Raw genomic sequence first — 13,778 nt, 5'->3', positions numbered from 1 at the left:
CCTCCCTCCCTCTACTTCAACCCCCACTCCTCTTTTTCCCCGCCGTCCCTCCTTTCCCTCCTCCCAGTCCCATAGCCGTTTTGACTCCAGTGCGCAACTCCTCCTCCTCTCTCTCCTCTCACAACTCCAGTGAGACGGGGAATGTTGGCAGTCTGCTCATCCTGGCCGATGGCATGGTGGTGGAACACCCAGAGGACTTCTACCGCATGCAGGTCAGTGGTGCTCAGGGCTGTCAGGGTCAGTAAAACAAGTGCACATTGGGGCAAATCCATAAGAGGACAACAGATATTTATCAATTTGTTGTTGAAACTGTGTGATTTTGTCAAATAAAAAATACATACAGCAATTTAAACCGATGCTTTATGACAAGGAACAGTAGTTAAATTTGATTGGATGAACTTCCAACTTTATAATATATTAAATTATACAGTATGAAATATAATGTGCAACAAGGTAAATTGGAGCATGCATGGGAGCAGTTATTGACACACAGGATAAAAGGAAACAGAGAAACTAATCTCAGAAACTAAAAGTCCTTTTTGTACATTTATGTTAGTGTTTCCACTACGTCTGAAAATCATGTAGAACAGGCTGATTAGACCCATGGCGAGTTAAAAAACACCACATTACATCAATAACACAACTTTAAATGCTATCTTTTAACAAAGATTGATCTCCATGTTAAAACTTTTTAAGACTAAAATATAAGGCTGCTTTAATTAGTAGGTTTATGAAAGAATTAATATTACAACTCTAGTTATAATTATCTCTTTTCTTTTTCATTTGTTTTTACATAGTTGAACGTCACTGCTTTCAAGTTTCCACAATTTTGTGTCACTGTAGTTCATATTTTCTTACTATCACGACTTTCTCGCTGCAGGCAAGCCCCTCCTCCTCCAGTCTTAGCTCCACCCACTCAGCACCCTCTCAGATGATAAACTCCGCCCCCTCCACCATTAGAGGTAAGCAGCGCAGATACAGATACATAACTGCACTATTTCAACACAGAAAAATGTGTTTACATGAGGTTACATGAGACATTGTTTTTAGACGCATGCATTTGTCAGAATTTTACAATATACATTTTTTTCTGGTACATTTTATCTCCTGTCTGCAGTTGGCTCTCCTTCTCTGCCAGACAAATACAGACACAACAGAGAGATGCTGATGCTGCTGCCACCACACAGAGACAGACCGAGCAGTGCAATGTACACCAACATCACAGAGAATGGGCAGGTATGGAAGGGATGGAAGCAATATGACGCAATGATGCTTTTAAGTTTTGAAACTGACTTTGTCTATATCTCTGCCTGAACCACAGTAGTGACAGTCGTCTGTGGTGAACAGTGACAAATTATAATCTGACCTTTCAAACAGAAGTAATACATAGGCCACATGCCTCAGGACTGGTTTTGTACTACAGTCTATGTCATCCAGGTCCATGTTTTTCTGTTCACTGACTAGAAACCTTCAGTTTAGTGGGAGAAACACACACTGTGTCTATTAATTTATCTTGAGGTGGCTTTTGGATGGCTGAGAAAGAAAAAAAAGTAATCTTTCAAAATATTGTATTTCCAACAGTGTCAGCAGGATGCAGGATGAACTGTATGAGATGCATAAAACAGTAACTTTTTATACAGTGATTATACTTTAGCTCATCAAGTATAATTAGTTGTATAACTGTTAATTTACTTTCTCTTCAGCCAACAAACTTCCAGCGAGCGTTGTTCCATCAGGTGATTGGTCCATGTAAACCCTGCAGTGACCCCAACCTCTCTGTAGCTGAGAAAGGTAGCACAAACACTCATACAGACGTACACAGTGTGCAAGATTATATGTAAAAATACAGTCCATTGATCTTCTTCCCCCTCTCCTCCTCCTCTCCTCTCCTCTCCTCTCTGCTCCTCTCCTCTCTTCTCCTCTCCTCCCCTCTCCTCTCCTCTCCTCTGCTCTTCTCTCCTCCTTCAGTCCTCACCACCCCCAGTAGTTGGAGTTTGGACAGTGGTACCAGAGAAGCCCTCCCCTTCCTCTCTGCCCACGTTGGCAGTGTCATGGCGCCTCCTGTGCCCCCACGCAACCAGCCTCATGGTATGACACTACTGCTAAGTGTGTGTGCGTGTGTGTGTGTGTTTGTTCTGTGTTTGTATGCATTTTTGTGCATGTGTTTGTCCATCTCTGAATTGGGTCAAGTGCTTTCTGCCTGTTTAGAATGGTGGTTCCCAAACTTTTTTAAGGAAAAGCAAATGTTATGGAACCCCGAGCAATCAAACCCTCAATATAATATGCATATATATATACACACATGCTTATCAGTTTTAACAATTTTAGATTGAATTAAAGCTGCAAGCAGCGTTGAACGGGCCCTCGCGCCTCCGTGCATGTCGGGCTGCGGTGCAATCGAAGGGCTTCTGTCATGGGCATGTAGATGTCTTCAGACCCGGACTGTTTTCAGACAGTGCAAGAAGGAGATAAACATCACTTCCTTTGTCCACTATTTTGCCTGCTGCTGGCACTGCGTCACTGAAATTTCGTAGGGGGCGCTATTCAGCCAGTTTCTATCACTGATGGAATATTGTCATGTAGACGTGTTCAGCTCAAGTTTTGGGCCCATTCACTTGAATTTCAATTAGTAAATTGAAAACTCTTGATGAGTTTGTGTGTAAAACAAATTAATTTCCTAATTTTCATCAAGTCTATTTTTAGAAAAGTAAAGACTTTTAACCCACATGACCTGGTGAAAGTCTGATTGAAATGTGTACTGTCAGGTGTGTAGAGACAATAAGTAACTGCAGCTCGACACAGAAAAATACTCATATATTTGAATGGAGAGTGTGAGCAAACCGCTAGGTGCTCGGGCCCTAATAAAGGAAAAACTGCAGTACAGAGCTACAAATTTTAGTTTCGATGGTATTTTTCTACAGCACTGTTTTACTAAACTATCACGCTCACTCAAAGAGACAGAGAGAGAGAAGCTGTATCTGACTCACGTTATCTGATGTCTTCTTCTTTCTATCATAGAGATGAAGTATGCATGTCATAACATCCATTTATGACTGTTTGTCATCTTGTTTGTTAGTTAACAGAACTTTATGGCTGCTGCTTAAACAATTTGCTATCATTAGCAACAACGCTAACTCTCCTAGTTGTGTCTTCGGTTGCTGCTTTCTCTAGCCGCTCCCTAGTGGTGTCCTGCTGCTGCTGCGCTGCACAGTCCAGATAATTTCTCCCATTAGCTTAGCAACAGTCCTTAACAGTCCTTCTATGGATGTCTTAAGAGTCCTTCAGGCTACTACAACAAGCCAGCTGTTGCATTGGCTAACGCAAGGAGCTATCTACTGCTCGTTGTCTACTGCTGCTACTCTGCCTTACAGTGGAGAGAATTGAAGATGAATTCTGGAAACTATCATTGGACCAACTCGATGTCAATATTGCATTCTGGTTGTTGATTGGTCAGGGAGGCCGTCATCCCTTGGAGCATCATTTTACTTGTCTCTTCCAAAGAAGAGAGAAAAAATATGTTGTAAATAATACTGAGATTTGGTAATTGTTTATTTCAACCAAATATTTGAGAGGAGAGGAGAATTTCAGAGTGCTCTTCTTGTGAAATCTCCTCATTATTTTGGCCAAATCTTACATTAAAATCATATTTTCTTATAGGAAATTTCGTTGCAAATCCATTGATACAGGTTGGAAAAGTGGTTAGACTTATGGTTAAGACGTCAAAAGCCTCTGTTTGACACAAAGTACATGCCTCCCCATTGCTTTACATTGTAAGGGTGATGTGGCAGTGCAACTGTCTGGGCTTATAAAATCCAAACTGTTCGAGTTATTACAGTTAAAATCGATACCATTAACGCCCTGGGAGGAGATAGCGTTTGTTCGGGGGCCAAAATTGAGGCAAAGTCTTATATTGACAGGCTAATTGCGGACTCCCTGTTGGATTTAGGTCAGGGGTGTATTATTTGTAGGTCTTGATGAGACGAATAATTGAGTTTTGGTTTGATCTCTCTACGACATTCCTACGGGCCTTGGTGGCCATTTTAGTTACACATAGGTAGTTCTAGAGAGCACATTTTGGCACTTTGGGTGTTCATTTTTACATTTTATCAAATATTTCATGAGACCTGATGTGCGTGCCAAATTTGGTGAGTTTTTGAGCATGTTTAGGGGGTCAAATTTAGGTCTGAAGTGGGGGAATAATAAGAAAGAAACAAACAAACACACAAAATACAATAGGCCCTAATAACAGCAATAAAATTGTTTCATCTCTCAGGAGAGAAGTTCCTAGTACGGCAGACGCCACTGCACATTTCATTTACAGAGCTTCAGTGCTACATACTGCATCACAACCTCTTGACTTTATTCTGATGTTCCTTGAGAAATTTATAATGTAGTGCAAAGTCAAGAGGTTGTGATATGTAGCACTAGCCGAGCCTGACCAAACTCTTCATAATGAAGCAAAATGTCTCCCAGTGCAGCGATGTGGCTCACATAACAACGGAGATCTACAGCACAGAGGAATAAGATATATCAGACTTTGATACAGATGCAGCTATATTCTTTAAATAATATAGACCCATTCTCAATCACTCGGAATTAAAGCCAGTATATGCTGTACACATTTACAGATAAATATTTAACATGAAATAAACAATTAACACTATTGGATATAATCATTGTAATATTAAATAACATGTATTTCTTTCATTTTCCTCTAAATTAAAATGAGCTTGTATTTAAGATGTACAAGGACAAACAAAACAAAACAAAAACAAAAGGTTGCAGGCATTTTAAAGGGTTATGTGAGCTGCTGAGCTGCAGGTTTGACTCCACTGATCAGCCGTTTGTCTTCATGTTTACCAGCGACGAAACCGTCTCAAACTGTTCCGTCACGTGTTTTCTGACTGCTGAGCTCCTGAAAAACTCAGAGAAAGTGTGTTGTGTTACTTTGACAATTAACAACCATGAGTTGTCACCTTATTAGCTACAGAGTTTTTAATATGGTAATTTTAATATTTATTGTTTTTTTATTCCGTTTTTATATATTTAAATATGTAACATAAAACTATTTTTAAATTGATTAAATACTCACAGTAAATGCACAATGATATGATTAATCTTGTGGTGTCCATGTTGGGAACCACTGGTTTAGAGACTAGGTGTATTGTGTGTGTGTTTGTTTGTGCATTTTGTTATGTGTGTGTGTCCCAACCTCCACTCAGGTCCCTCAGCAGTGTATTTGCATTGTTTGTATGCTGGTGTGTGTGTGTGTGTGTGTGTGTGTGTGTGTGGTGCTTTGTTGAGATGTGGTTTCATATGTGTGAGATGTTGTTGTTGTGTATATCTCAGGTCTGAACTTTGACTTACAGCTGAAGCTACAGCTCAACAACTTCTGGTGGTTTAACTCATAATCAGGATTAATTGCAGTAACTTTGGTCATTCTAGATGTTGAACTACTTTCAACTGAAGACATTTTCACACTGACAGCTGAGTAACTGAGACTTGTTTCTGGAAACATGTCACCACAAATGATACTCCAAATGACACTGAATACTGTGGAGTTGTGAGGTGGATATCTCTCTCTGCATGGCTTGATACCACTGTGGGTAAGAGAGAAAGCGTTTTTGAGTGTGTGATTTGGTCAAACTGTCCCTTTAACTTCTGTTCATCAGTACAGACTGATCTCGTTTAAAATAAGTTGAAAATTATTTATAGAATCAAAACCAGTTGACCAGTGTAGCAGCTCCCTCCCCCCTCCCCACACACACACGCACACACACTCCTCCACCTCCTCTCTTCTGGTCCTTCTCCCTACTTCTACTCTCTCCTTTTCTTCCTCTCCCTTCTCTCCATCCTCTCTCTCTTCTTCCTCCCTGCCCTCCCACTCCTCACGTCCTCTTCCCCACTTCTACTTCACTCTCTCTCCCTCTGCCTTCTCTGCCCTCTCCTCCTCTCCTCCTCCTCCTCCTCCTCCTCCTCTTCTTCTCTGGTCTGAGGTGTGTGTGTGTGTGTGTGCGTGTGCATCTCTCTCAGTCAGTCCTGCTGTGTCTCCCCCTGTAGGGCAACACCTGTCGATGCACTTTGACGCTTTCCACCACCAGGTCAGCGACCTCCCTCCAGCCCTCCCTGCGCGCTCCTTAAGAAAGGTACCCTCCTCCTCCTCTTCCTCCTCCTCCTCACTCCTGCTGTTGGTCTGGATGATTGTTTGTCTGTCTGCACTCCCCAAGAAAGACACATCAGTTTGTCTGAATTTCTTTGTGTCAATTTTTGTTTGAACTATGTTGAATAGTTTACAATTTCACTGACTGTCATCACATCAGATGTTTTCATCTACATTTCTGCACAATTTTGTGCAAAATGTGAAAAATCCACAACTTTCAAGAACACTGAAGAAATGTGAGACAGCATTAACAACAAAACAAGCCATCCAGAGAAAGACTTTGTGAAAGTTTATGAGCAAAATTCATTTGAGTTCATTCTGTCCCTGTGTGTTTGTTTTTTTTTGATACTTCATGCAGTTCACTATTGAGTTTTAACTCTGAGATGAGAGGAGATGAGTGAAGGAGATCTCTCTAGTTTCTGTCTGGTTTCCTGCTCATAGTTGATGCTTTTCAGATACCTTCCTCTCCGTTTCTCTATGTCGTCCTGTTTTCTGTCTGTTATTCAGTTTTCTTTAGTTTGTACTTTTCTAACCTCCCTGTTGTCGATTTCACGCGTAAACACAACACAAACACTTAACTTATTCAGTTCATCCTGTTATTTTGCCCAAGAAAATACTTCACACACGTTTATTCTTACAGGTTATTATAAACACTGTGTTAATGCTACAGTACTGACCTTTGAACGAGAGCAAAGAGAAGACAGCTCTTATCTTTGATTTATCTTCGCTGTACACAAGACCTTTATTACATGTTAACACCACCAGCTGTTGCTCCAGCTGTTGAGCAGTTTTTAAACACACTTTTTGTATTTCTAAATAAATAATATACAGATTATATGTTTACCTGAATACTGGATGGAACTATTTGCTAATAGCAGCTTGTTTAAAGCAAATACATACTGTAGCTTTATTATTTTTAAGCAACGTATCATCACTGCTAATGACACCATATTTGAGCATTTTTATGTAACTGCTGTCAGCCACACTGGGCAAATTTTATTGTATAAATGTTTTTACATGAGGATCATCAGATCATTATGTTACAACACATGAATCTACATACAGTGTGTATAAATATTTGGATAAATCAATGCTAACTCTCTCTCTCTCTCTCTCCAGTCTCCCCTGCACCCTATACCTGCCTCGCCCACCAGTCCACAGTCCATCCTGGATGGCAGTAACTCCACCTTGTCAGGCAGCGCCAGCTCTGGAGTCTCCTCCCTCAGTGAGAGCAACTTTGGTGGCCCCGCCTCCTCCTCTGACCCCCCAGCCAGCCGCACAGACACCCTAGAGTCCGTCCCCAGCAGCCAGGCCTGGACCACTGACCAGGAAGACCTCGACTCGCCTTACCAGCCTGTCAGGTACAGCGTCTCTGAGCCTGAAGTCCTGGACGGAGTCAAACCCCCACCCTGCCGCAGCCACTCCGCTCCAGGAGGCGTCACCCCGGCCCAGGCCGGGGGCCAAATCCAGCCCCAGGCTCCGGGTTTGGCCTCCACCGGAGCTCCAGCACAACCACAGCAGCAGGATGGCCTGCCGCACCCCCAACACATCTACTATCACCACCACTTCCACCCACACTACATCCCACACCACCCGCCTCTTTACCATCTCCATGAGCCTCCTCCAGCCCTGCCCCCCAAACCTTACCTCAGAGAGGGGTGTATCCCTGAAGAGGACCTGAACACCCAGTCTGCACCACCACAGCCGTCTGCACCCCGGCCCATGCCACGCAAGATCTCCCAGCCCATAATCGCAGCAACTAAGGAGGAGCAAGCTAAGGTGGCGTGGGGACACGGCGTCAGTGAGGAGTGAAGTGTCGGCTGATAACTTGGAGGATTTAAATAAACAGAATATAAACTCTTTCCAGAAGAGAGCGAGAGGAGAAAGAAGTGAGAAGTGATGTTGAGAGAAACCCCCCAGGTGTCCTGGTCCAGTGACCAAACTAAACTAATCACTGAAGGTAAAAATCTGAAGGTCCTAAGTGAGCAGGAGAGATGAAGGTTAAAGTATTCTGCTCTCTCACATCCCATCTTCAGCAAGCCAACTCTGTGTCCTCACACCTGGAAATGTTTTCCTTTAACCAAACAACCGTTCTGATGTCATTACATCCTGATACGAGCACATCAAGCTTCATTTGCTTTGTTACATTAAGAAATATGTTTTAATCAAGTAATTTAATTCTGACACACGTGTGCTTTATTGATTTTATTGTCACTTATAACATTAATCAGATATTATGATTCAGAAAGGTTAAAGATCTTTAATTAAAAAGGTAAATAGAGGTTATATCCTGTTGATACCTTGTTCTGAAGATGTTAAAACAAGCAGCACTTTAATGAAGCAACAAAGCACCAAAACATATAAGAATTATAATCTTCACATATTTGTTTAGAAATGCAGAAACGTTGAGGCTCGGGATTATTTAGATGCTGCGTACAAATAAAGTGATGATCAAACTGAAACAAAAAGAGGAAAAAGTGAAGAAGAATAATAATGAAGACGTCAGTATCACTCACACGCACAAGTTAGTTCTTCCACCTGAGCAACAACCAGCCAAATAACATATAGAAGCTGTAAATGCTTCTGCTTCATTCCTCACATCTTCACTTTATTCACGGGATAAACAGAAAGTGTTTTTTATGCAAACAGATCGACAGTGTGACGACTGAAAGAAGCCATTTCAATCTCACTTTCCCCCGAAGTATTAACAATAAACAACGGACATGACGGAGCCGAAAAGTATTTATATTTTCCAACAAAAGAATCAAAGTATGTAGATAAATGTAATACAGTATATAGAAATATATAAATATAATTTATATTTAATCCTTATACTTTTGATCGAAGGTGAAACCAGTGTAGAAATATGCAAGATAAATGGCCTCTGGAGCCATCAGTAGCTGCTTGATGAAACATGATGTGCACTTGTTTAAAGGGACGACGTGAAGACGCCTTACACACAAACACTGGCAGGTTTTGATGTCGTAGCTTCCTGAAAATGTTGTATTCCAACATTTCAGGGGTCAAGAAATAATTGAATTGAAGGTTGTGAAGTTGAAGAGGATTTGTTAACCTGTGAGGGTTTTATTTTAGCTGATGATGCGTTCAAGGGAAGAAAGACAAACCTGTAAATGTGTGCGAGGCATCAGATGGATTTATAGAGAATAATTAACTATAATAAATATACACTTTTTGCCATTTTTTTATGAAAGTAATGAACTGTAATGACTGTATTTTTTTTAATCAGGGTACTGTTTTGTATGCATGTTCATTTATTGAAAGGTACGGCTTAAATAGAGACTGTGAGAGATCCACAAAGATAAATTACTGGAACACTGGAGGAGTTCTGTGCACTGATGTCTGTTTATAGTTTTAAGAAGCAGAACCACTTAAATCACCAAGAACATTAAATCTACAAGATTTCATCTGGGTGATACTGGTGTAAAAGTACTGTGAAGGACTATACTCTTGTGTTTTTTTGTTTTAAAAAATGTCAAACTTTTTATTTTTAGCCACCAGCTTAGAGTGTGTTGATGCTGTCGCCCTGAGCCACCAACCCCTCCTCTCTGTTTTTTGGTTGAGATGAAGAAAACATAAGTGAGAACAGCTGTTAGCTCACCAGATTTAGCTGGTTAACCACCACACCTTGCTTCTGTCACAATGCTCAGTGTATTCTGCCTGATTCTGGATCATATTCTCACTATAACAAGAGAAGACGCTGTACATTATGAGCTGTAACTTTGTATGAAAAGCATTTGAGTCCAGTCAGATTTATGTGTGTAGATCTTAATCACAAAGTCTCAAACATACAAGAAACTCAAAATCATACATTTGTTTCTAACTAGATGTTGTTTTTATCTGCTTTGTTTTTGCTCAGTGCCACAAACACACCGTCCTGCTGCTGTAAATACTCACTAGAGCACCAAATGTGTATTAATCCGCCGCTGAAAATAGTCCTCAACACACTACTTAATCCTGTTTGAGCAACATTTGCTAGAAACTGTTTTAGGAAATTATGAAGCCTTTTTGAAAAATTAAACTACATATTTGTGACTAATTTTTAAAGATCTACAGCTGGAACAAATGTGCTTGGAGCTGAGAGCCAAAGAGAGAGTAGAGAAGTCAGAAAGTATCAAGAGACAAACACACACCAACAACACATCGTCGGTTTTGGTTTTTGGAATAACACTCGTCTCATCCTTTAAATGTGTTGGTGAATATGAACATGAATATTTTATTTCCTGCTTCAGATGCTGGCTGTGTGGATTGACAGGTCATTAGATTAATGAGCTGTGCAGGAGAGACGTTTGTTCACAGCAGATATTTTAATGTGTCATACTGTAGCAGGAAAAGCACAGGTGTGATTAACGACATTAACGACGGCTGCATTCCATTCAGGTGTGTCAGTTTCTGGGTCCTAATGCATGTTGACTCAATGGGATGTTATTAGTTCCAGCTGGGACAAGTCCACATGTGCTGTGGAAAAGGTGTATTAAACAACACAAGTTGTGAAGGAAACATCAACCAGAACTGGACACAAACCAGCTTCAGTTCAGTGAAGGTTTAGTGAGTAGAGTGGGAGGGTTTAGGACGCTGCCTTGTGGCTGTCGTTGGATTTCTAGTGTTTCCAAATTAACTTTCAATTGACAATAAAACATTTGTTTTCAGTATTTTACTGTTGCAGCAGCAGCTTCGTTCAGACATGTAAAGTGTTGAACTGATTTGGTGCAGGAGATGTTTGGTCAGTGTTTGGTTGAAGTTGGTGAAATTTCAAACATACAGTTTAATGGCTGTAGGTTTCCCAGTGTTCACTTTAACTTTATGTTGCCATAGCAACCTCAGCCACATGGGTTTGTTGGTGTGTGAGGCTTCGACAACATTAGTTCTGTGGCCGTTCTTCATACAGTGTTCTGGGAGATGAAATTCTGAGTTAAAGTAGTAAATCCTGTTTACTTCTTTATGTGCTTGAAATGACTTTTTCACAAAGCAAATTCATTTGTATCTCTGACGTGCATACTGTGATTTAAATATTTTTTTCTTTAACTCATATATGAAAGGAATCTGAATCTTGTATTTAAACTGAGTTTCTGGCAGGTTTGATTCAGAATATTTACTGATGGACGAGTTTGTTGTACTTATGTTGCTGAATCAGGACAGTTCATCAGACGGTTCATCTTCACCTTGTTTCCTTCTTTCTTTACCCATTTTTAATGCCTGTGAATCCAGAACTGTATATCTACTGTATCTGTCTCCATAAACCTACAGTCCTAATACAGTGATGATCACTGATGACTCGGTCAGACCTGATCCTGCCCATCAAAACATTAAGAGCACCAACTGTTTGACATTCATCCACTTATTATCTATTATTTATCTATCTATATATTTGACAGCAGCACAACACAGAACATAAAACAGATTTCAAAATATATAACACAGACTTCTAAAGAATTTGACAAAATGTAAATTCATAAAGCACATGAGATGAAATATAATTAAATAAGATGAATTAAAGTAGCAGCAATACATAGAAACAGAAATAAACTCTGCTGAAACACCTGCAGTCTATCAACCAAACTCTCTCAATTACTGATATAGAAAAAACCGTAAAATCATAATTGATCTCACTCTGAACATGACCGTTGTGAATACTCTGGTGTCAGTGTGAGAGTTTAGGATGTAAAGCCTTGCTTGTATTTTTCATAATGTCCATTTTAAAGTATTCAACTTCTATTTGTTCCCGCTGGGCTTCTTAGTGTTTGAGTTATTTAATAAAGAATCAAACAGTATTCAAGCCTGAGAGCGAGGAAATGTTATAAGTGTTGGTTCTTTACAAAAGTGACAAAAGCAAAGTGTCCTACTGATTGTGAAATGTTTGTTAAACATGTGAAAAGGTGACTGGAGGAAGGGAGAGGGCTACAGTCTGTGAAATAGTCTGTAAAGATAATTCTCTCTAAGTGATGCACAGGTTAGACGAGCAACAGCATGACGTGACACTAAAACCACTGAACACAGTTTGTATGTCTTTGTTTTTTATAAACGCTGCGACGGATAAGAAGAGGAGGAATGTGAAGGGAAAGACGACATTCGGTGATTTCTGTGTACATAAACTAGCAGAGAGTGTATTTATACCGATCATAAAGGGCAAACCTTGTATACATGTAGACTGTGATCGTCTTGCCTTGTACTTTCTGATGTAAAACTGTTTTTAAACCTAAACAACAGCAAACATTACGATTTCCTTTTGTCTAATTATTCTGATTATTTCAGGGCAGCTGATGGGAGGTTTATTATTTTGTGTATTTTGCATCAATGACAAATCCAGATAGTGAGTTACTATGATGGTACTCCTTTGTACAATGATGCTAAGAAGTATTTCTTGTATATATATAAAAGTCTTCATGGTGTTAGCATGGGTATAAACTGTGACGTGTATGACAGTAGATGTAAATACTCACGTTTTTTTTTCCTACTCACTAAACTGCTGTGTTGTGGATTCATGATTAACATTAAACAATAATGTTTTATTGACTCAGCTGTGATTCAGTCTGTCTTCATTTCACATGTTTAAAGTTAAACTACAAACACACAGAAGCTGCAGGAGCTGACTGTAAGTACTGCAGTGGTGGAGGAAGTATTCACATCATTTACTGCAGTAAGCAAAACCTCAGTGTAAAAGTACTTCATTATAAGTAAAAGTACTGCAGTTTTACCTAAGTAAAAGTTCAAAAGTATTATCATCAAAATGTACTTAAAGATCTCCTCCAGACATGTATTAAGACAGATGAAAATACTCTGCTTGGAACAATAATGTGTGTCTGATGTATAATTACCACTTTAAAATCCATAACATTACATCTCCTCCTTCTCCCTCATTAAAAATCCAGAATCTATGAATATGCAAATATTGTTTGTTTATGGAGTTTAACTGCTGGACACAAGATGTTTCCTCCTTCACTGTAAAGTTCATTCTCAGTGTTTGTGCACTGGAGGCTTCAAGTTTCCACATCACACCTGTGTAAGTTGAATTTTGGACCACGATTGGCTCCAAACTAGTTGTGATGTCACAAATCCTGCTCACAGGTTCACGCTTTAAACTCAGATTTTGAAAAAACAGATAACATGATTTTGAGAAAACATGTTTGTGAGTGGAGGGAGACTTTAAAGTATAAAAAGTAAAAGTTCTCACTGTGCAGGTAAAGTGGTCTTATTGCAGAGGTGAACTTGGTTGAGACGCCAATATGGACACTGACTCCAGTTAAAGAATCAGGATCCAGAGAAGAGACGTCTTTCTAATGTCATATTATGTCCAGTGCAGTCTGTGTCCATATGTAGGACTTCATCCTCTCACATTACAGATTTACATGATGCATATGCAAAATATTTACATCTTCCACATTTGATTTTTAAATGAGAACTTTGATAACTACATTTAACACACTGTCATAAATATGTATAATCTTATCTCTCACCTTTTCTCTAGTTTTTCAGTTCACAAACACAATGACCAATTATTGTTGCAGAAATATTTTATTTTAAAAAGCAAACATAAAACAGCAGAATCATGGTTCAATAACTGTAATATGACAAAAAAATCTTGTCATGGAATGAATTTTAG

General features: G+C 39.7%; 1 protein-coding gene across 11 annotated transcripts in view; it reads left to right on the top strand.

The window, feature by feature from the left end:
• The window catches only part of LOC121894133 (dedicator of cytokinesis protein 3-like), a 215,056-nt gene extending 203,462 nt beyond the window's left edge, over positions 1–11,594 (top strand). For 10 of the 11 annotated variants that reach the window (XM_042406509.1, XM_042406510.1, XM_042406504.1 and 7 more), the window contains 7 exons: positions 68–212; positions 881–962; positions 1,118–1,236; positions 1,704–1,791; positions 1,969–2,088; positions 6,061–6,146; positions 7,280–11,594. In XM_042406509.1, the coding sequence (XP_042262443.1) occupies positions 68–212; positions 881–962; positions 1,118–1,236; positions 1,704–1,791; positions 1,969–2,088; positions 6,061–6,146; positions 7,280–7,972 (1,333 nt within the window). In that variant the 3' untranslated portion in view covers positions 7,973–11,594. The remainder of the gene's footprint in view (positions 1–67; positions 213–880; positions 963–1,117; positions 1,237–1,703; positions 1,792–1,968; positions 2,089–6,060; positions 6,147–7,279) is intronic. The other variant, XM_042406512.1, reaches the window with a different exon arrangement.
• Positions 11,595–13,778: the final 2,184 nt, after the last annotated feature.

Source organism: Thunnus maccoyii, chromosome 3, assembly GCF_910596095.1.
Source record: "Thunnus maccoyii chromosome 3, fThuMac1.1, whole genome shotgun sequence".
Classification (NCBI taxonomy): Eukaryota; Metazoa; Chordata; class Actinopteri; order Scombriformes; family Scombridae; genus Thunnus; species Thunnus maccoyii.
Note: the sequence above shows the minus strand (reverse complement) of the source record. Positions and strands in the feature narration are given on the sequence as shown.